General features: G+C 37.7%; 1 protein-coding gene across 1 annotated transcript in view; it reads right to left on the bottom strand.

Moving 5' to 3' along the window:
* Nucleotides 1-22,187, bottom strand: part of FCHO2 (FCH and mu domain containing endocytic adaptor 2) — a 129,054-nt gene that overhangs the window by 64,768 nt on the left and 42,099 nt on the right. Inside the window, exons 6-8 of the mRNA XM_065905781.1 lie at nucleotides 19,789-19,893; nucleotides 12,127-12,225; nucleotides 11,440-11,536 (exon numbers count right to left, since the gene is read on the bottom strand). Coding sequence (XP_065761853.1) covers nucleotides 11,440-11,536; nucleotides 12,127-12,225; nucleotides 19,789-19,893 — 301 coding nt within the window. The remainder of the gene's footprint in view (nucleotides 1-11,439; nucleotides 11,537-12,126; nucleotides 12,226-19,788; nucleotides 19,894-22,187) is intronic.

Raw genomic sequence — 22,187 nt, 5'->3', positions numbered from 1 at the left:
AGCACCAAAGAATTGATGCTTTTGAACTTGTAGTGTTGGAGAAGACTCTAGAGAGTTCCTTGGACAGCAAGGAGATCAAGCCAGTCAATCCTAACAGAAATCAACCCTGAATATTCATTGGAAGAACTGATGGTGAAGCTGAAACTCCAATACTTTGGGCACCTGATATGAAGAACTGACTCATAGGAAAGGAGAAGAGGAGACAGAGGATGATCATTGGATGGCATCACCGACTGGATGGACATGAGTTTTTAGCAAGCTCCGAGAGTTGGTGATGGACAGGAAAACCTAGCATGCTGCAGTCCATGGGGTCAGAGAGTTGGACACGACTGAGTGACTGAACTGAACTCTTCTACACATACTCAGAGACACACTTTTTTTTTCACCAACTAAATCAATAGAAAATAAAGTTGCAACATCAGCACTACTTCATTTCAGGAGTTATTTCTTTTAATAAAGGTTTGTAGAGACAATTCGCTCAATTCAAGTCCTAGTTGCCTCTGACTCTCCTAATGCAATGCTTCCTGTATTAGAAGCACCAGAAGGGCTTGTTAAACCACAAATTGTTGAGGCCTATCTGCAGAGTGTCCTCCACAGAAGATCTAGGTTGGTGCTCAGGACTCTGCATTTTAAACAAATTCCCAGGTGATGCGGTTGGCCCTAGGATCACACTTTGAGAATGACAGTCCCAAGGACTCCCTGGGTCCACTGTCAGATACTCATTAAGTCTAGACAGTGTTTCTCCCATTTTCCCGCACATGCACACTGCCCGCGTGCGTGCTCTGTCGTTTAGTCTTCTGGGACTCCACAGACTGTAGCCCACCAGGCTCCTCGGTCCACGTGCTTATCCTGGCAAGAATACTAGAGTGGGTTGTCATTTCCTTCTCCAGGGGATATGCCCAACCTAGGGACTGAACTCACTTTCCCTGTGGCTTCTGCATGGGCAGGTGGATTCTTGATCACTGAACCAGAGTCACCAGGGGAGCACCACAAACTGCCCCCCGATCTTACTAAACTACAGTTTCTAATTCAATAGGTCTGGGGTAGGGCTTGAGCTTCTGCATTTACGACAAGCATCCAGTGATAAAATGCTACAATTTCTCAACAATGGCTGCATGTTAGAATCAGACAAGTTTTAAAATATAGTAATACCAAGGACCCACCCTACACCAATGACATCAAAATTACTGGGATAGTACAATGTCTGTACATTTTTTTAAGAGAGAGAGAAAGAAATAAAAAGGAAAAGGAAAATATTTTCAACAAATGATTCTCACAGGTAGCCAAGGCTTGAGAAGCAGTGATGAAGCTAATTTAGGAACGCTGGACTCAAATAAAAAGAACAGGTTTTAACCACAGAATTTCTGTCACTGTAAACCTAAATTTTCACTGAGTTCTCCAACACAGCATCTTGGCACTGAAATATAATCTCCTCCTAGATCCAAAATCTGACACTACTTCCATTCCCCCGACTGAGTCATGTTTTCACTTTCTGGGATCCTAATAAAACCTTTAGGAATAAACACTCCGCTTGCTGTAATCTCTCTTCTCTGGGAATTTCCTTGTTCACAAGCAGAACAGCAGCCACTAGCGAGACCTAGTGAGAACTGACCGAACCAGAAAGAAGATTACCCCAACCCAAGATTACCTAGACCAGGTTCTTTCTGGTCAAGAAAAGGGACAAAAACCTGGGTTAATTCTGAGCTGTGGATGCAATTAAAGGACAAGCGAAAATATCTAGAATTTACTAAGAGATCACCTTACATAATGTACCTGGAGAAGCAAAGAAAGCCATTCTGCAAAGAAAAAAAAAAAGCAATAGAAATGCAGAGATTGAGTAAAGGAAAAATAATACCTAGTATTTCTACTGGTTTGGGTTTCCTTCTGTAGCCTGGCTATATTCCTGATTTTGAATCCTTGCGGTACCTCAGGTTTCTTTTCCATAAACTTCCTTTTAAGGTCAAGTTGATTTAACATCTTTTACATACTGCAAAAGGAACTAAAACCCTGTCTTTATTCTGATGCACATGTAAAAACTGTAATGAGCTTCCTTTAGCTTTGTTTTTCTTTTTTTTACTTCTTTTTGATCAGTGTTTATACACTGAACAGGCTTCCCTGGTAGCTCAGACAGTAAAGAACCTCCCTGCAATGCAGGAGACTTGGGTTCAATCCCTGGGTTGGGAAGATCCCCTGGAAAAGGGAATGGCTACCCATTCCAGTATTCTTGCCTGAAGAACTCCATGGACAGAAGAGCATGGCAGGCTACATACAGCCCATGGTGTCACAAAGAGCTGGACACAACTGAGCAACTGAACACGTGCATACACTGAATATTTTTAATGGTTACTTCAAATTAATGAGCTAAGTTTTCCTTAAAGTCTGCTCAAAACAGTTTAATCTTTACTTCACAATTTAGGATTATTATTATGATGATCAGTTACTGTGCTGTGATACGACCACAGATGTAGTTGGTGCAGGGTATCAGATTAAATGATTTCTGAATCCAAGAACGGGAGAATCAACTTTTGGAAAAAAAAATTAGTATTGTTATAAGTTGCACAATTCTAATGTATTGTCAAGCCTACTACTATCTACATAAAAAAGTACATTCTCTAACAAAGTTAGGCAAAGATTTTCTATAAAAAGTCAATAAGTATTTTAGACATTGTGGGTCGTAAAGTCTGTCACAACTAGTGACCGTGGCTACTGTAGTGTGAAAGCAGACAAGACACGGGTCACAGCAGACAAGTGTGACTGGTTTCAAGAAACTTTCATGGACACCAACACCTGAATTTTATAATTTTATGTATCAAAAATACATGTTCTCCCCACCCCACATTCATTCTTTGTAGGCCTCAAAATAAGAGGCAAAGCTAACCCTGGCTCAGTAGATAATCATTATCAGGGGGGCAGACTTCACGCCTCTGTCCGAGGCAGGACACAATAGGGAGAGGCGCACTCCTGCACAGAGCAGAGCTTTTCTGCGTTATCTGCTCTGGAAGTTCTCCTCTTTCACTCTTCTATTTGTGCAAGTCTTATTATCCTCTTCACTAATCATCATCCATTCTTTTCTTTCTCTGATCATTCCCATTTGCTATCAATTAGAAAAATGAAGTAATGACAGCAAATCCAGTGTGGTTTGTGGGTCTTTGGTTTTATCAGCTAATTTTAATTTTGCTTTCTACAAAAGGGTTTCAATGCTTCTCCAAATTAAAAAAAAAAAAGTTTGTTGAAGAAGGTTCAATTTATAGGTTTGGTATTACTCCAAATCACTGATGAGCCTGGAAGGATGATCACTAGATTTTTTTTCAACTATATTTAAAATAATACTCTATTATCTGTACCCTATATTTAAAATAATATACCTAAAATTAGAAGCTGAAAAATTCTAAAAATCTAAACTAATCAATTTCACATTTAGGCGGTTTGACTACAAGAAACTCACTACAAGAATCTCAGTTTTCCTTTTTTCTTGGTGGCTGGTTTTATGTCTACCTTTCTGGGGCTTTTTCTATTTGTAACTTTAAACGCAGTATATAGAATCTGCTGCTGCTGCTGCTACTAAGTCGCTTCAGTCGTGTCCAATTCTGTGTGACCCCATAGAGGGCAGTCCACCAGGCTCCTCTGTCCCTGGGATTCTCTAGGCAAGAATACTGGAGTGGGTTGCCATTTCCTTCTCCCTGGAAGTCCTCAAATGGAAGCCATAAACCTATATTATCATATAATGAAAATACAGGTAAGCTTTGCAACAAAATCTTTTATTTAAACATATTAGACACTGGTTTGCCAACTTTTTATTTAAGTTATCTATCCTTCTGTTTCTTATACATGGAAACTTGCTAAGCTTTTATGAATTATAAACAGCACAGAGTGAAATTAGCAGAATGACTGTAAAACAGGAAATTTTAAAAATACAGATTTTAATCTTAATTTCAGCTGCAACTAAAACATATGAGAATGAGTAGAAATACTAGGATAGTGTCATTAGAACATAATAAGCCATTCAAAATTAGAAAACACCTGTTTATTCATGACTCTTTCAGACCACAGTGCTTTGATATCCAAAGCATCCACTTAGAATAACTCAAATTCCAGAAAAGCCAGGCAGTACAACATTTAAAAAGCAATGACAAACACAGTATGGAGGGTCCTCAGAAAATTAAAAATAGAACTACTATATGATCTAGCAATTCCACTTCTCCATATTTATCAGAAGAAAATTAAATCACTACCGAAAAAAAAAAAATCTGCACTCTCATGTTCAGTTTATGTATGTGCTTAGTCGCTAAGTCATGTCCAACTCTTTGCGACCCCAAGAACTGTAGCCCACCAGGCTCCTCTGTTCATGGGGATTCTCCAGGCAAGAGTACTGGAGTGGGTTGCCATGCCCTCCTCCAGGGGATCTTCCCGACTCAGGGATTGAACCCACGTCTTCTGCATTGCAGGCGGATTCTTTACCATCTGAGCTACCAGGGAAGACCCATGTTCAGTGTGGCACTATTTTTAAGAGCAAAGACATGGAAACAACCTAAGTCTCTACTGACAGATGAATGGATCAAGAAAAAAAATATATATATATATCTACACATACAAAATAGTCAGCCATAAAAAGAAGAAAATCCTGTCTTTGTGACAACACAGATGGAACCTGAAGGCATTATGGTAAATTAAATAAGTCAGAGAAAGACAAATACTCTATGATCTCACTTACATGTGGAACCTAAAATAAAAAACTGAACTGACAGATACAGAGTGGGGTGAGGGGGAAACCCACTGGGTAAAATGGGTAAAGGTGGTCAAAACATATAAACTTCCAGTTATAGGACAAAATAAGTCCACAGCATAAAGCACAACATGGTGACTTTAGTGAACAATATTATATTATGTATTTGAAAGCCGCTAAGAGAGTACAGTCATCCCTTAGTATCTAAAGGCGACTGGTTCTAGGGTCCCTGCAGATACCAAATTCTGAAGATGCTCAAGTCCCTTGTATGGCATAATGCAGCCCTCCGTGTCCGTGGATGTGGAATTCTCAGATAGACAGGGCCAACTGTAGTCCTTAAAAGTTCTTATCACAAGAAAAACAATTTAACTATGTGTGGGAATAGATGTTAACTAAACTTACTCTGTCAATCATTTGCAATATATACATACATCATTATGTTGCATACCTTAAAGCTAATACAATGTTATTTGTCAATTATAACTCATTAAAAAGTAATGACAAAAATGATACTACATATTATAAAATAATTTATTGTTGTATATGTATATTTATATTTAATCTTAATATATATGTTTATTGTGATCCACACAGTCAAAGGCTTTGGCATAGTCGATAAAGCAGAAGTAGATGTTTTTCTGAAACTCTCTTGCTTTTTCAATGATCCAACCAGTGTTGGCAATATGATCTCTGGTTCCTCTGCCTTTTCTAAATCCACCTTGAACACCTGAAGTTCACAGTTCATGTACTGTTAAAGCGTGGCTTAGAGAATTTCACGCATTACTTTGCTAGCGTGTGAGATGAGTGCAATTGCAGTAGTTTGAACACTCTTTGGCATTGCCTTTCTTTGGGACTGGAATGAAAAATGACCTTTTCCAGTCCTGTGACCACCGCTAAGTTTTCCAAATTTGCTGGTATATTGAGTGCAGCACTTTCAGGATTTGAAATAGCTCAACTGGAATTCCATCACCTCCACTAGTTTTGTTTGTAGTGATGCTTCCTAAGGCCCACTTGACTTCACATTCCAAGATGTCAGGCTCTAGGTGAGTGATCACACCATCGTGATTATCTGGGTTGTGAAGATCTTTTTTGTATAGTTCCTTTGTGTATTCTTGCTACCTTTTCTTACCATCGTGATTATCTGGGTTGTGAAGATCTTTTTTGTATAGTTCCTTTGTGTATTCTTGCCACCTTTTCTTAATATATTCTGCTTCTGTTAGGTCCCTACCATTTCTGTCCTTTATTGAGCCCACCTTTGCCTGAAATGTTCCCTTGGTATCTCCAATTTTCTTGAAGAGATCTCTAGTCTTTCCCATTCTGTTGTTTTCCTCTATTTCTTTGCAGTGATCACTGAGGAGGGCTTTTTTTTTATCTCTACTTGCTATTTTTTTTGGAACTCTGCATTTAAATGGGTATATCTTTCCTTTTCTCCTTTCCTTTCATCCTAAAGGAAATCAGTTCTGAACATTCATTAGAAGGACTGATGTTGAAGCTGAAACTCCAATACTCTGGCCACCTGATGCGAAGAACTAACTCAATGGAAAAGACCCTGACGCTGGGAAAGATCGAAGGCGGGAGGAGATGGATACGATAGAGGATGAGATGGGTGGATGGCATCACTGACTCAATGGACATGAGTTTGGGTAAACTCCGGGAGTTGGTGATGGACAGGGAGGCCTGGTGTGCTGCAGTCCATGTGGTAGCAAAGAGTTGGGGATGACCGAGCAACTGAAGTGAATTGAATATATATGCATATTTATTAAATATACATTATTATTATATATATATATTCATGTTATATATAAAATAGTCTCAATGAATAGTGAGAAAATTTAACGTTCTCAAAGTGTGATTTACACATGAGAATTGGAGACGTAGAGTTAGAGGTTGTATCTTTCAACAGATGACTGACTAAAGAAAAAATACTCATTTTTCAGTGTAAGACAAATATGTTAACTTTCAGTTTATAAAAAGTTTCTAAAGAAGTGGGCCTCTTGCTTTCTTTTAAAACTGTGTCCCATAGGACTAAAACCAGTTTACAGAGGAACTCATCCACCAGAGGGAGTCCTTACAAAAGAGAAAAAAGTGTTAGCAGCAGTGTGCATCTATGAGTATTTGTGTGTCTGTGTGTGTGAGACGTGTGTGTGTGTGTGTGTGTGTGTTTGTGAGAGAGAGAGAGAGTGTGTGTGTGATAGAGAGCAAGAGAGAGAGACAGAGAATGTTTGTGTGTGTGTTTTGACTCTGCAACCCCCTGGACTACAATCTGCCAGGCTCCCCTGTCCATAGGATTTCCCAGGCAAGAATACTGGGATGGGTTGCCATTTTCAACTCCAGGGAATCTTCCCGACCCAGGAATCAAACCCTCATCTCCTGCACTACTGGCAGATTCTTTACCACTGAGCTACCAGGGAAGCCCTAGTATACACAAATGAAGGAAGTGTATTTCTTACAAAACAAAATTCTTTAAATCCAGTAATTTCTTACAATCACATGTATTATTTTCTGAGAAATACAAAATTTCCATTACTGTAACGAGCTCCCTCTAGTGCCCATAGATAGAAGAAACATGTATGAAAGAGCTGTAACTTGTAACCCACAGCAAGTCAACTAGAGAAGTAGTATTTATCCTTTCCATTCCACCCCCACTCACGCCTTTTTCTCCCCCTAAGTTAGTTCTAGGATCATTTATCTTGAAAATCAGTCATGTATATACATGATAGGGCTTCCCTCGTGACTTAGAGGGTAAAGTGTCTGCCGGCAATGCGGGAGACCCGGGTTCAATCCCTGAGTTGGGATGGTCCCCTGGAGAAGGAAATGGCAACCCACCCCAGGACTCTTGCCTGGAGAATCCCAAGGACGGAGGAGCCTGAGAGGTTGCAGTCCATGGGTTTGCAAAGAGTCGGACATAACTGAGCAACTTCACTTTCACATATACACGATGTCAACAGTCATCGTAAAACTGTCACCTAATTCTGGGTTAAGTAATTCTAGGAAAGCCCATGTCATCACCAATCTTGGCCTCCTGCTTACCAGTTAGTCACAGAAATTTTCTACATGTCTTTGTATATCTTGAGGCAAATACACTTAAATTTATAAATAAACAATACCCCATAATACCTATCTATTAATAGAGTATGTATTAATTTGAGGAAAATAACACTAAGTACTCAATAAACATTACATTATCTCAGGTAAACATCACAACAACCCCATGAGGTAGGTACTATTATTATCCTCACTTTATAGATGAAGACTTTGAGGCTTACACACCTCACTAGTAGTAAAGTATAGATCACAAACTACAGGGTTAAGTACTGTGCTATACCACAAAGAAAGTAACTAAATTTAATGAGATAACTGTAGATTTACACAGTTTTTTAAAAAAGGAAAGAAACACAACAAGAGTCCTTGTACACTTGGCCCAGTTTCCTGAAATAACATTTTGCAAGACTACAAAATAATGTCACAAAAAGGACACTGATAATGATACAATCTACCAACCTCACTCAGTTCTAAGGCATTTTCAGTCAGCCAATACTTTACTTTTATTCTATCAATATTTCTAAATGCTCTATATAAAAATTCTTTGTTTTTACCTCTCATAACTCGTCTTCAGCTCAGTTCAGTTCAGTTCAGTCACTCAGTCGTGTCCGACTCTTTGTGACCCCATGAACTGCAGCAGGACAGGCTTCCCTGTCCATCACCAACTCCCGGAGCTTACTCAAACTCATGTCCATCCAGTTGGTGATACCATCCAATCTTTACAATAAATTTTAGGGTTTCACACTACTCTATAGTTTTATATCTCAGCATTCTCATTCTTTCTACATATGTAAACTTATGCAGTTCAATTCTCATTCCTCCAAAGCATGGGCCTTAAGGTCAAGGATTCTGAAATTTAATCCCAGTATTCTGCCACATGCTTAGTTTGGGCAAATAATTTAGCCTCTCAATATTTCCATCATCTGTAAAATGGGAATAAAAGTACCTACTTCAAAGAGTTCCTGAAGATCAACCTTTGCCTACAAAGCAGTTGACACAGTACATGGTACAAATAAGTACTTACTAAACTTTAGCCATAATCATTTACTATTTCTTTACCAAGACTTTTCTAACAGCATTCCATCCATTCCAATATCTTCAACAACCATTCCAACCTCTTCAACAACCTAACCTTACCATATAGGTCCATCTGTTCATTCATTGAGCAAAAATGTACTGTTTACACATAAAGAAGGTAAACAGATGAATCAAATACAGAACCTTTCTTCACAAAAGCACAATTACTAAAATCTAAGTCAGACAACAACGATGGTGCAAGTAACACATGACCTGGCTTCTTTAAGGGTTTATTCATTTGGCAAATGAGTGGGATATAGCATTTTTTAGAGCAGACAGGAGCATAACTAAGGTACCAAGGGCAAAAAGGGGGTATGAATAGGAAACAGCAAGCAGTTCATGTTGGCTGCAATGGAGGATGTCAGAAAAGAAATAGCGGAAAGTAACACTAAAGACTGGGTAAGGGCAGATCCTGAAAGGCTTTGAATCTAAGCCCAGAATCAAAATTTCATTCTGTCTATAAAGAAGAAATGCAGAGCTCACCATGAGAAATGCTAGGCTGGATGAAGCACAAGCTGGAATCAAGACTGCTGGAAAAAATATCAGTAACCTCAGATATGCAGATGACACCATCCTTATGGCAGAAAGTGAAGAACTAAAGAGCCTCTTGATGAAAGTGAAAAAGGAGAGTGAAAAAGTTGGCTTAAGGCTCAACATTCAGAAAACTAAGATCATGGCATCTGGTCCCATCACTTCATGGCAAACAGATGGGGAAACAGTGGCAGACTTTATTTTTTTGGGCTCCAGAATCACTGCAGATGGTGACTGCAGCCATGAAATTAAAAGACACTTTCTCCTCGGAAGGAAAGTTATGACCAACCTAGATAGCATATTAAAAAGCAGAGACATTACTTTGCCAACAAAGGTCCATTTAGTGAAGGCTATGGTTTTTCCAGTAGTCATGTATGGATGTGAGAGTTTGACGGTGAAGAAAGCTGAGTGCAGAAGAATTGATGCTTTTGAACTGTGGTGTTGGAGAAGACTCTTGAGAGTCCCTTGGACTGCAAGGAGATCAAACCAGTCCATCCTAAAGGAGATCAGTCCTGAGTTTTCATTGGAAGGACTGATGTTGAACCTGAAACTCCAATACTTTGGCCACCTGATGCAAAGAACTGACTCACTTGAAAAGACCCTGATGCTGGGAAAGATTGAAGGTGGGAGAAGGGGATGACAGAGGATAAGATGGTTGGATGGCATCACCGACTCAATGGACATGAGTTTGGGTGAACTCCGGGAGTTGGTGATGGACAGGGAGGCCTGGCGTGCTGCAGTCCATGGGGTCACAAAGAGACGGACACGACTGAGTGACTGAACTGAACTGATAATGAAAAGTCAGTGATTTATGAGTAATGAAGTTATTAAGTTCATAATTATATAGCCAAAGCATTAATATGCTATACAATGTAAAATAGATTAGAGAAATCTTTACTGTGCCTATATTTAGAAACCTCCTGCTGCATTCAATGATGTAGGTAAGAAGGAAAGCCTGAAGGGAAAAATACTAAAGAAATTCAATCAATACAATTTAAAACTTAATGAAATGTGGGAAAAAGGAAGTGAAGAGGATTTAGGTTTTAAACTTAGTATTGTGAACTACACTAAAGAAAAATGGCTCACAGACTTCTCAAATCACTTATTCATTTTCCTGAATTCTAAACTAGATTTTAACTTCTGTCCACTGAGGACTGAATACTTTTTACCTGTTGAGTGAATACAATTATCTTGAAAGACTATGGAATAGATTTTAAAAATCTAGAAGACTATAAGTATAATAAATAGATTCAAGAAATCTATTAAATAGAAGACTGTAAATATCCTGAGTAGGTAAGAGAATGCTGCTTATGATATCTGATATAAAATGTATATTAAAAGTGAGATTAAGGAAACCTATAATCATCTCTTCGTAAAATAGGAAAGAGGATTCCTAGACTCACTGGTATGTCCCCCGTGTCTAAAAAGTACCTAGAATCCTGTGAGCACTCGATAAAAACATTGAATACATATATGAATGAGGAAAGAAAATTTAAATTTTTACTAAATTTTAAGAAAGGTTCTCCACTGTCTTCAATGCTCTGAGGGCTCAATATTCTCTCCCACTCTTTGTCGTATTATAAAATGGCCTTCTGTTGCTAACTATACTTATGGAAATATAAACTTTAATATATTCATTTAGTAGAAGTATGATAGCCACTTTAGTGTTAGTTGCTCAGTCGTGTCTAAGTCTTCGGAACCCCATGGACTGCAGCCTGCCAGGCTCCTCTGCCCATGGAATCTCCAGGCAGGAACGCTGGAGCGGGCTGCCCGTCCCTCCCCCAGGGGACCCACCTGACCCGGGGTCGAGCAGGCAGACTCTTCACTGTGTGAGCCAGTAGGGGAGCCCATGACGACCATCTTAGGTGGTGCTAAACTATTAACACTGAGGGTCAAAACAAACACCTAATGTTCCATCTGACACAAAGCAAATGGTATCTGAGGTTTCACACAGATTTTTAGGTATCTCCCAAGCTCCGTTTTGCAATTTTGGAATTTAAAGGCAAACACATTTGTTACTGAATGGGAAATACAAATATGTCTCCTTTCAGAGTCTGTCATCTTACCAGGTCTTTCCTTCCCAGTGCCTTTTGACTCAGCAAATTTTTGTATCAAGCTTTCAACTGTAGTATTGGCCATGTTATTTATAAATTCTTCATGGACCTATTAAAATGAAATAAAGGTAAGGTTTTTCATTTTCCATAAATATTCTTACTGTATTTCAGAAAAACTTCCACAAAACAATTAAAATAGAAGTCAGTGCAGTGTCATGTTCATATGTGAGTGTTTTAGAGACATCAGTCTTATAAGAAATAAAACTCATAAAGCAATGAAAATAGTATTAGAATTTTAGTAACAAAGATAACAACAGATTTCATCTTTCTCTGCTATATTTCAATGTACTCTAAAAATCATCATTAAACCACTTTTATATTTTTGGAAAATTTCTAAGTATAAATTCTATAACTTATTGAAGTTGCTATTCTAAATCTTAAAATAATAAAATTTTAAAAAAGAAATATTAAAAAATAGTTAACAGCAGAATTTTAATGTAAAGAGACTGAGCAAAGTTAATTTTAAATTAAATTATCATCCTTGACAGTATGACAAACTCCAGGTTATTTCATATTTAATACATGTAAATTATAGTCTTTATCTGAAATAATTCAGTACCACGTGGTGAGTTTGGATTTTTAAAGTCATAAGAGGACATAAAATTCTCATGAATCAGTTCACTAAAAGTGAAAACTTACCTGGCCTATTTGCAAATGAATTTCCTTAATAGCATTTGACAAGGATCCTATAATTTCTTTTATGTGAATGAGATGAGTTTGTTCAATATCCTGAAATTTCTGGGTAGCAAATAAAAAAAAAAAAAATTACACACACACAGATATGTTCTGAAATTAAAACACTTTTTCGAAATCATCTCAATACAGCTAGCCAAAATTAACAAGTTACCATTATTATATAATATTTAACAATGCTTTAAAAAGCAGACATTGCTTTGCCAACAAAGTTCATCTAGTCAAAGCTTTGGTTTTTCCAGTAGCCATGAATGGATGTGAGAGTTGAACTATAAAGAAAGATGAGTGCCAAAGAATTGATGCTTTTGAACTGTGGTGTTGGAGAAGACTCTGGAGAGTCCCCTGGACTGCAAGGATCCAACCAGTCCATCCTAAAGGAGATCAGTCCTGAATATTCATTGGAAGGACTGATGTTGAAGCTGAAACTCCAATACTTTGGCCACCTGATGTGAAGAACTGACTCATTTGCAAAGATCCTGATATGGGGAAAGAATGAAAGCAGGAGTAGAAGGGGATGACAGAGGATGAGATGGTTGGGTGGGATCACTGACTCAATGGACATGAGCCTGAGTAAGCTCTGGGAGTTTGTGTTGGACAGGGAAGCCTGGCGTTCTGCAGTCCATGGTGTCGCAAAGAGTTGGACACAACTCAGCAACTGAACTGAACAATGAGTCTAGTTAACATACTGAAATATAACGTCAAAAAAAATTAACTTTTTCTTGTGCTATTTCACAGGCAAATATGAATTTTTTCAGTATTAGAAGATACCACAAATTAAAATCTATAATCATGGTCAGAAAATTAGGAGGAGACCCAGAAGAGAATAGTGTCAAAAACCAAAGGAGAAGTATTTAAAAAAACTGAAAAACAACTAGGTGGTAAAGCTAAAACTACAGTTTACTTAAAACTTTACAACCTAGCCCAGTGACTTTCAAAATGTCTAATTCTTAAAATGTTAATATATACTCTTCAAAAGAGGTAGTCTATAGTTTAAGAAATCTGTGAAAACGTGTGTGTATACTCTATCTCAGCAGTTCTTAACTGAAGGCAAGGATGATTCAGGTGACCTGGGGAATGTTTTCAAACTCCAAAACACAGATCCTCCAGGACTACTCAGGAAATGGTCTAGAAAGAGGATAAGAATATTGCTGGGAAAAAAATTCCACGTTATTGTGGTATTTACTTCCCAGGAAGAAAACCAGTGTTATACTTTGCTTCACAAGAAACATATTAAAAACTGAAGTAACTGAGAAATACTAAAGTAACAAAGCTTGTTTTACTCTGCTTAACCCTGTGTCTTCCAAATTTCCTTAACCACACAACCCTTCTTTTCCTGAGTATCTATTAATGTCTCACAGAACAATAGGAAATGCTGAACTAGTCATTTTCAAACAAAAAAAGAAAAATGACATCTGCATTTCCACTGCCAAACCTGATTACCCTCTTTCTTGCCAAATGATATCAGGCCTAAGGAGGAGGCCTAGATGTTTGCTATTTTCCCTAGTTTATCAAATTAAATCCCCTCCCCCCATATTAAATGTTCAGTTTCCTTCAGCAGACATCAGAAATCCCTAAGCCAAATGATCATATCCATATCTGTGTAAAGGGTCTGAACTTCAAAAAAAAAAAAAATCAATGGTGAAATTATAGTTTTGGCAGTAACACAACAAGAGTCCAAAAACTTACCAATTTTATTCGTGAGAAATGATAGAGTTAAAATACAGAACTCTTTTGGCTAATTCTGACCAAATCCAATGAGAATACCAAAACTGCAAGATCCTAAATTACTCTTAAGAACTGAGGAACAGTCAGCCAGAACATGATTCTACTTTATGTTTCTATTATAAGAATTCACCCTCAGTTTAAATTCTGACAACCTGATGAACAAGATATTTTCTCACAGAAAGGAAGTCTCAAATCCAGGAAAGACTGGTCACATAGCCACTAATTTCATATGGATGATTCCTAATTCCAAGAAAACTGTGCACCTTCTTTCCTTTTGAAACACCAAACCTGTCAGATCCTTAATAATTGAAAAGTATCTTGAAGTGTGAAGCCAAACAGAACTTAAAAACATGATTTAGCTGCAATTTTGAAATTATGCTTTATTTTCAGTGGGAAGATATTGCTAAATATCACAATTCCTCAAAATTAGTGACTACTAAATAAATTCAGTTATTTAGCAAAGGAATATAGTATCAAGTGTTTGAATATAAATGAATAAACTTCCTTAAACAAAACAGATTTTTCTTCCTTGCAGTCAAATTCACTGGGCTCATATTATTGTTACATTAGCTTTTTTTAAAAGTACAATTTTGTCAGCCACCTCAGACGAACAATGGGCTGGTTCAAAACTGGGAAAGGAGTGTGACAAGGCTATATGTTGTCACCCTGCCTCAGTACATCATGTGAAATACTGGGCTAGACGAATCACAAGCTGGAATCAAGACAGCCAGAAGAAACATCAAGAACCTCAGATATGCAGATGATACCACTCTAATGCCAGAAAGTGAAGAATTAAAGAGCCCCTGATGTGGGAGAAAGAGAAGAGTCAAAAAGCTGGCTTTGAACTCAACATTCAAAAACCTACGATCATGGCATCCAGTCCCATCACTTCATGGCAAATACATGAGGAAAAAGTGGAAACAGAGACAGATTTTCTTTTCTTGGGCTCCAAAATCACTGCAGACGGTGACTGCAGCCATGAAATTTAAAGACGCTTGCTCCTTGGAAGAAAAGCTATAACAAATCTAGAGAGCATATTAAAAAGCAGAGACATTACTTTGCCAACAAAGGTCTATCTAGTCAAAGCTATGGTTTCTCCAGTTGTCATATATGGATGTGAGAGTTGGATCACAAAGAAGGCTGAGCACCAAAGAATTGATGCTTTTGAACTGTGGTGTTGGAGAAGACTAGAGAGTCCCTTGGACAGCAAGGAGATCAAACCCGTCAATCCTAAAGGAAATCAACCCTGAACATTCACTGGAAGGACAGACGCTGAAGCTCCAACATTTTGGCCACCTGATGCGAAGAGCCAACTCACTGGAAAAGACCCTGATGCTGAGAACACTGAAGGCAGCAGGAGAAGAGGACAACAGATGATGAGATGGTTGGATGGCATCACTGACTCCATGGACATGAGTTTGAGCAAACTCCAGGAGATAGTGAAGGACAGGGAAACCTGGCGTGCTGCAGTCCATGGGGTCACAAAGAGTCAGGTATGACTTAGCGACTGAACACGACCACCACAGATTATATATATATATATATATATATATATATATATGCACTCTAGTACTAAACTTAATCGGAGGGTGTTACTTAAACAAATCTCAAATTTCCTTGTACTACTCATGTTACTGTTCAAAGTAAACAAAATCTCCCTATTGTTTCAAGTTAAACCGATAGTGGTGAAAAGCCTAAGCACAGAGTCACAATTTTTAAGTCATGCGATTCTTAACTCAGGGTTTCCCAGGTGGTTCAGTGGTAAAAAAAAAAAAAAAAAAAAAAAAATCCACCTGCTAGTGCAGGAACCACAGAAGATGCAGGTTCAATCCCTGGATGGGGAAGGTCCCCTGAAGGAGCAAATGGCAACCCACCCCAGTATTCTTGCCTGGGAAAATTCCATGGACAGAGAAACCTGGCTGACTACAGTTCAAGGGGTTGCAAAAGAGTCAGACATGACTGACTGAGCACACATTCTCAAGTGAAAAAGTCTACATCACACGTACTCTAAGTCAAGTCTAACTTCTCTCACCCAAGGACTCAATTTCTTCTCACTCTGGGGTGGTCCTGTCACCCAAATTTCATTACTGCTAGACTGACAGACCCCTTTCCCACTGGGGTTAGGGCAACCTGCTTGGCCTGGAACAAAAAGCAGAGAAGCAAAAGAATTCTTTTCCCTTCTAAGTAACCCAAAATAAAGCCTACTACCTATTAAGAAACAAAAGTTAACCTGTTCTACGGTTATGTGTATATGCTAGAGAGAGAGACAAAGAATGAACACAAGAGAGAAAACATACACATATTAGCCCAGTATACCACCACCTTTGGAGAAGGCCATGGCACCCACTCCAGTACTCTTGCCTGGAAAATCCCATGGACCGAGGAGCCTGGTGGGCTGCAGTCCATTGGGTCGCACGACTGAGCAACTTCACTTTCACTTTTCACTCTCGTGCACTGGAGAAGGAAATGGCAACCCACTCCAGTGTTCTTGCCTGGAGAATCCCAGGGACGGCGGAGCCTGGTGGGCTGCCGTCTGTGGGGTCGCACAGAGTTAGACACGACTGAAGCAACTTAGCAGCATACCATCACCTTTATTTAAAAGCAGCATGGCTAAACATCTGCTCAAACAAATTAATTATTCCATCTTGGGATTGGCAAGATAAACAATTAAAATGCCAATCTGAAAAAAAAAAATGTAATGAGGAAGCAGAAAGAGGGAAGGGAAAAATAAGTGCTGAATATTCTATATAAGGTAATACATGCAAACGAAAACACTGACTTGAACAAATTCTAACTTCTCTTTTTTCAAATTAAATAACTGAAGGCAAGATTTTCACTGACAGAAACTAATCATTCTGATAGAAAATTAATAAATCAATAACTGCCTTATAAACGAGTATTCCTAATGATTTAAAAGATAAAAGAGAACTTGCTGGAGTCCACAATGACCACAGCTGCTACAGAAATTGAAACTTTATATCTCACTGGAGTTGGAGCCTCATTTAACACAACTAAATCCTTCCTGAAACATTATCACTTCTGAGCTGCCACATTACACTTCCCAGTTTTCTTCCTTCTCTGGCTTCTCCTACTTGGGTTTTAGCATCTCTTCCTCTTCCAAACAGACAATGATGAACCTCTCAGAGTTTGGCCTTAATTCCCCACTCTCTATCCAAAGATGATGTCATTATAGTTTTGTATACTGCCAAGCCCCTATATTATAAAAGCCCTATTCTTTATTCAAAACCTTCGGGACCAAGTGTTTGGGAATTTAAATATTTTTGGATTTTTTTTGAAATAAAGGTAACATGTTATCATATATGTCATTATACTACCAGTAGGATCTGCAGTGGCATCTGTTTATCAAACACTATAAAGGAAAACATTTATATTCAGCCTAAGTAGGATAAAGAGACTATATATAGCCTCACATCAGATCAAATCAAGTTCTGCTGCCAAATGAATTCTAGAAAAAAAAGGGGGGGATGGTTCAGAGAATTCAGAACTGTCAATAAGGGGCTGTGAACATTATGTTCAGTCCAGATTACTTAGAGCCTCCAAAACTGCCATTTGCTTTCTTCATTTAAGTATATAGGGATTAATCCCCAATGGTTCAGTGGGTAAAGAATCTGCCTACAATGCAGGAGACCCCCTTCCAACCCCTCAAACGAACAGCTCTCCACCTAGACTTTGCTATTCATCTCCGTCAAACCTGGAAGAGACCTTGAACCCCTTCAGAATTCTTCCATCCACCCTAACCCTGCCACCTCCAAATATATTTTCTCTCCTTCTCCAAGGCCACCACACTGACTCTCATCCTTCCCACTGGACTACGATACTACCTTCCAAATTGGACTCATGGTTTTCCTTTGGCCTCACTATAATCCATTCTTCATGAAAGTGTCAAAATTAGCTTTAGAAATGCAGATCATATCACGTCGTATCCCTGCATACAGCTCTTCAGTGTCTTCCAACTGCTCTTAGAAGAAAACCTAAGCCCTCACTAGAGCCTGGCCCTTGACTATCTCTTTAACTTCATTTATAACCACCATCTCTCCTGTTTTAGTACGCATTTTTACTTTCTAGAATGTGAAGCTCTTTTATACATCTCGGTCTTCATAGCCATGGTCCCCAATGCCAGGAATACACATGCCCTAGACTAAGTCTTGTACTGATTCTTCAAGGCTCAATTTTAAATGTTAGTTCTCCAAAAAGGTCTTTCCTAACTCCCTAATCCAAATTTAGTGAAAGCCACTCAGCCATGTCTGACTCCTTGCGACCTCATGGGCTATACAGTCCATGAAATTCTCCAGGCCAGAATACTGGAATGGGTAAGCAGTTCCCTTCTCCAGGGGATCTTCCCAACCCAGGGATTAAACCTAGGTCTCCCACCTTGCAGGAGGATTCTTTACCAGCCGAGCCACACAGGAAGACCAAGAATATTGGAATGGGAAGCCTATCCCTTCTCCAGAGGATCTTCCCAACGCAGGAATCAAACCAGGGTCTCCTGCATTTCAGGTGTTTTCTTTACCAGCTGAGCCACCAGGAAGCCTCTAGTCCAAATTAGGTCATCTCTATTACTCTATCTCATGATCTCATGGAAGCCTGTTCTTTTCCTTTGTAACTTTTATAATAATCTGTAACTTTGTAATTAAGCATATATTTAATGTATATAGTCCTCTATACTGTATACTCCATGTAAAGCACAGAGAATTTGTTTTATTTACATATATACTGTATGTATCTAGCATCCAGCACAGTTCCTACAACATGGTAAGATGAATGCATTATGCCTACACACAAGCATGCAAACCCTCTGTTTCTGGGATGTGACTCATTCAGCACTCCAAGCAAGATGACGCCCTAGAATCCAAAAAGTCAGACTCATAAAGTCCTACTTTACACTTAAAGAGTGCCTACCGTGAGCTAGGAACTGTTTTAAATGCAGAGGAAGATAGTAGCAAACAAATCCATCTCTGCTCTCATAGAACTTACTTAATGGTGGAAGACAGACAATAAAATAACATGGGTAGAAGAGCTAGTGTGCATCACCACATTTCTAGTCCTCTCAGACATGGTGACTAAGAATGCTCTAAGAAGAGGTTTCTCTACCAGCCTCAGTGCCAGAGCCAAGAGCTGACCCATGATGGACAAGGAGCATGCACTTGCTATTGTAATCCACTGAGATCTGTGGGATTCTCTGCCACGGCAGCATACCCATCCTACCCTGACTGAAATAGTAAATAAAATTCATGGTGTTAGATGATGACAGGTGCTAAGGAGAAAAAACACGAGGACAGAGGGTAGAAGTTTTAGATATGATTCATAAAAGGCACCCATCTTAAATCTAGGCCTTTAATTAAGGCCTTTAGAATACCAAATTGAATACAAATTATCCCAAGTTAATGGGAGGCAGCCTTTTTAAAATTGTCTATTTTCCCTTACTAAAATGGAAGTTCTATGAGAGCAGGAATTCTTGATTGCTTTATTTATTAACTACTACATCCTCAGCACTAAGTGATTTCCAGTTTTCTTCTTAAGTACAAGTCAATTTTAAAACCCATACATAATTTTCATCATCTACCAATGTCCTCATTTTCTCCAACACTCTTTAAACATTCTCTTCTAGTTGATCTGAATAATCCCTTATGATATTATAACTACTGACTGACCATGATTTTCAATCTCCAAAACAAGAAGTGTATTTTTAAAACAGCATTATTAAAATATTGAGACTGCACATTTTAACAGTTTCTAATATAAAAAAATTTTATGACAGAAAAAATTATTTATATCAGAAATGTATCTAATATAACTTACTGGAATTTATAAACAATAAATACAAATATCCTATTTTATATTTAAAGCCTTAAAAATACCAACCTGAGCTGTTTCTGTCATTTTCTGTTCAAAATCTGCTTTTGCTAATGCATATTTTTCCACATAGAGTTTGTAAGTATCTGTAGCTTTCTTAGATTTAACAGCTGCCTGTAACAAAACAAAAACATTTAGAATTATACAAAATAGCTTTATTTTCCTTAAAAAAAAAAGTGCATTTTAAGAGATGAGGCCTATGTTGAGCTCAAGATGATATAAACTAACTTTAATACCTTTTTTCAAGTCTTATTAGCATTTTTTGTTATGGTCACACAATGATGTAGAAATTAAATCCTAATTCTCTTGTCCAATGGAATGTGCTTTTCAAAGTTAAAATACTTTCATTTATAACCCAGAGGAAGATCACACAACCACATTATAACAGTACAATGTTACTAAAAATTCAACAATCAAGAATGTGACAATACCAGCAGAATATGCTGAGTCTTCTTCCTTCCTCCCACAACAGATACTCCATTTAAGGTCTGATCAGTGACTATAAAGCTAGCACAAAAGTTGAAAAAAAAAATCAATTTTCCTTGATGTTGCTCAATTTTTTTTACACTTTGAAAAGTCAATAATTTGTTTTAATCATTGCCTATGTTTCAAGATTTCTATTTTTTAATTGCTACTATATTATAATAGTTTTAATTTTATCAAAGTTACTTATTCAACAAAAACTTAATAACATATTAAATATTAGGCACTAAGGAATATGAAGACAAATTATATAGGAATCTTTTCTTCAGAGTTCATAAAAGAAGTATAACCTATACAAAAAAGGCTAGAAATTGGTAGAAAGTAACCAGTAGATTGGGGCAGACATGTGACTATCAAGAAATTTGATTATTCTCAAAAGACTGCTCAATTTGGATACAGGAAGTTTGAAGGCAAGGGGTGTTGGAGTAAATAAGAGTTTAAAGATCAAAAAATAAAAGAGAGAAGCTATAGCATTTCAAGATAGAAGATCTCCACTTTCTTGGTGTGATATAAGGTGGTCTGCTATGAGTGAAGAAGAGAAGGCTAAGTTGGAAACTTCAGAATAAAGTTTCAAACCATGGTTATGGAGGATGCAACTGGTAATAATTACAGGAGTATTACAAAAAGCCACTGAGTGCTAAGCTGCAAAACCTGGAATTTGTGCACAGATAATCAGAACCAAAGGTAATTATTTCCAGCTATGTTCAGGAGTCTAAAAATAAGTATTAGAAACTAATCTAATAAGTATTAGAAACACAAAGTTGGGTTTACCTGGAGGTTGGGAATGGCAAGAGATGCACAGTTCTTGACCCTAAAAAAGTAACTCTGCACTGTCTTGAAAATTTTACTGCATATATTACATTAAACGCACACGCTCTATCCTTGCTGGCCTTTATAAACAAAGAATATACAATGCCACTTTATCTTGCAGTGTATCAAAACTATATCTTGTATCAAAACTGAATGCGGTTTCCATTCATGGTCTGGCAACGAAGATGCCACATGCCAGGGAACACCCAAGTCCGATGCTCTAGAGCCCGTGCACCACAACGGCGGAGCCTGCACGCTGCAGTGAAGTCCCCATGTGATGCAATGAGGATCCCACATGCCACAACTAGGACTCAGTGAAGCCAAATAAATTACAACACATAAGTCAATGGAAAATTGGGACAGAAGACATTATGCTTTAAAAGTAATAGCTATGTTTCTTTTCATAATTAAAAGACTGGTTCTAATAGATTATCTAGTGATAATGAAAGAAATCCTGTATTTGATCATTTCCTTAGCATTATAAATAAATTTATTGATATACTACTGGACATAATTCTGTTTCAGGGTCTATATAATTTTCCCAGTAAAATCTTATGAATCAAAACTATACATAAAAAATAAGTACATTGTCATAGTCCACAAATACGAGTAACTTCTAAATGGCGCTTTATAAAAAGGTTTGTAAATGAACATGAGACGCATACTATGTCATAATAGCATTTCTTTTCAAGTTCACACACACATAAAATAGTTCAAAGATCTATGTTTTTAAAAAATCTACATTCATGGTAATAAAGAGCTTATTACAGGCCAAAATGTTTACTTATTCTTGGATTTAACTACATATAAATCAGAGACCCACTAACACTTCTACTGTGACAAGCAACGATATCGCCTCTTGAGCAGAACAATTAGAAAAAAGCACTGCTTTCTCTTCTTTTTGCTGATTCAGAAGATTTAAATTATACTTTTTTCAGTAGTTATGCTTAATGTTCATACTTGACTACTACTAATTCTAATATACCATTAATTGTAAAACACACCATTATTTTGTATACCACTCAAACAGAAAAACACTGTCAATTAAACCATGAAACAATGCTTTCTTATCACTTAAAATTTTTATTTTAGACTTACTATAAAAGCTCTTTTAG

This window comes from Muntiacus reevesi, chromosome 14 (assembly GCF_963930625.1).
Source record: "Muntiacus reevesi chromosome 14, mMunRee1.1, whole genome shotgun sequence".
NCBI lineage: Eukaryota > Metazoa > Chordata > Mammalia > Artiodactyla > Cervidae > Muntiacus > Muntiacus reevesi.
This window is presented reverse-complemented; position numbering and strand designations above follow the sequence as displayed.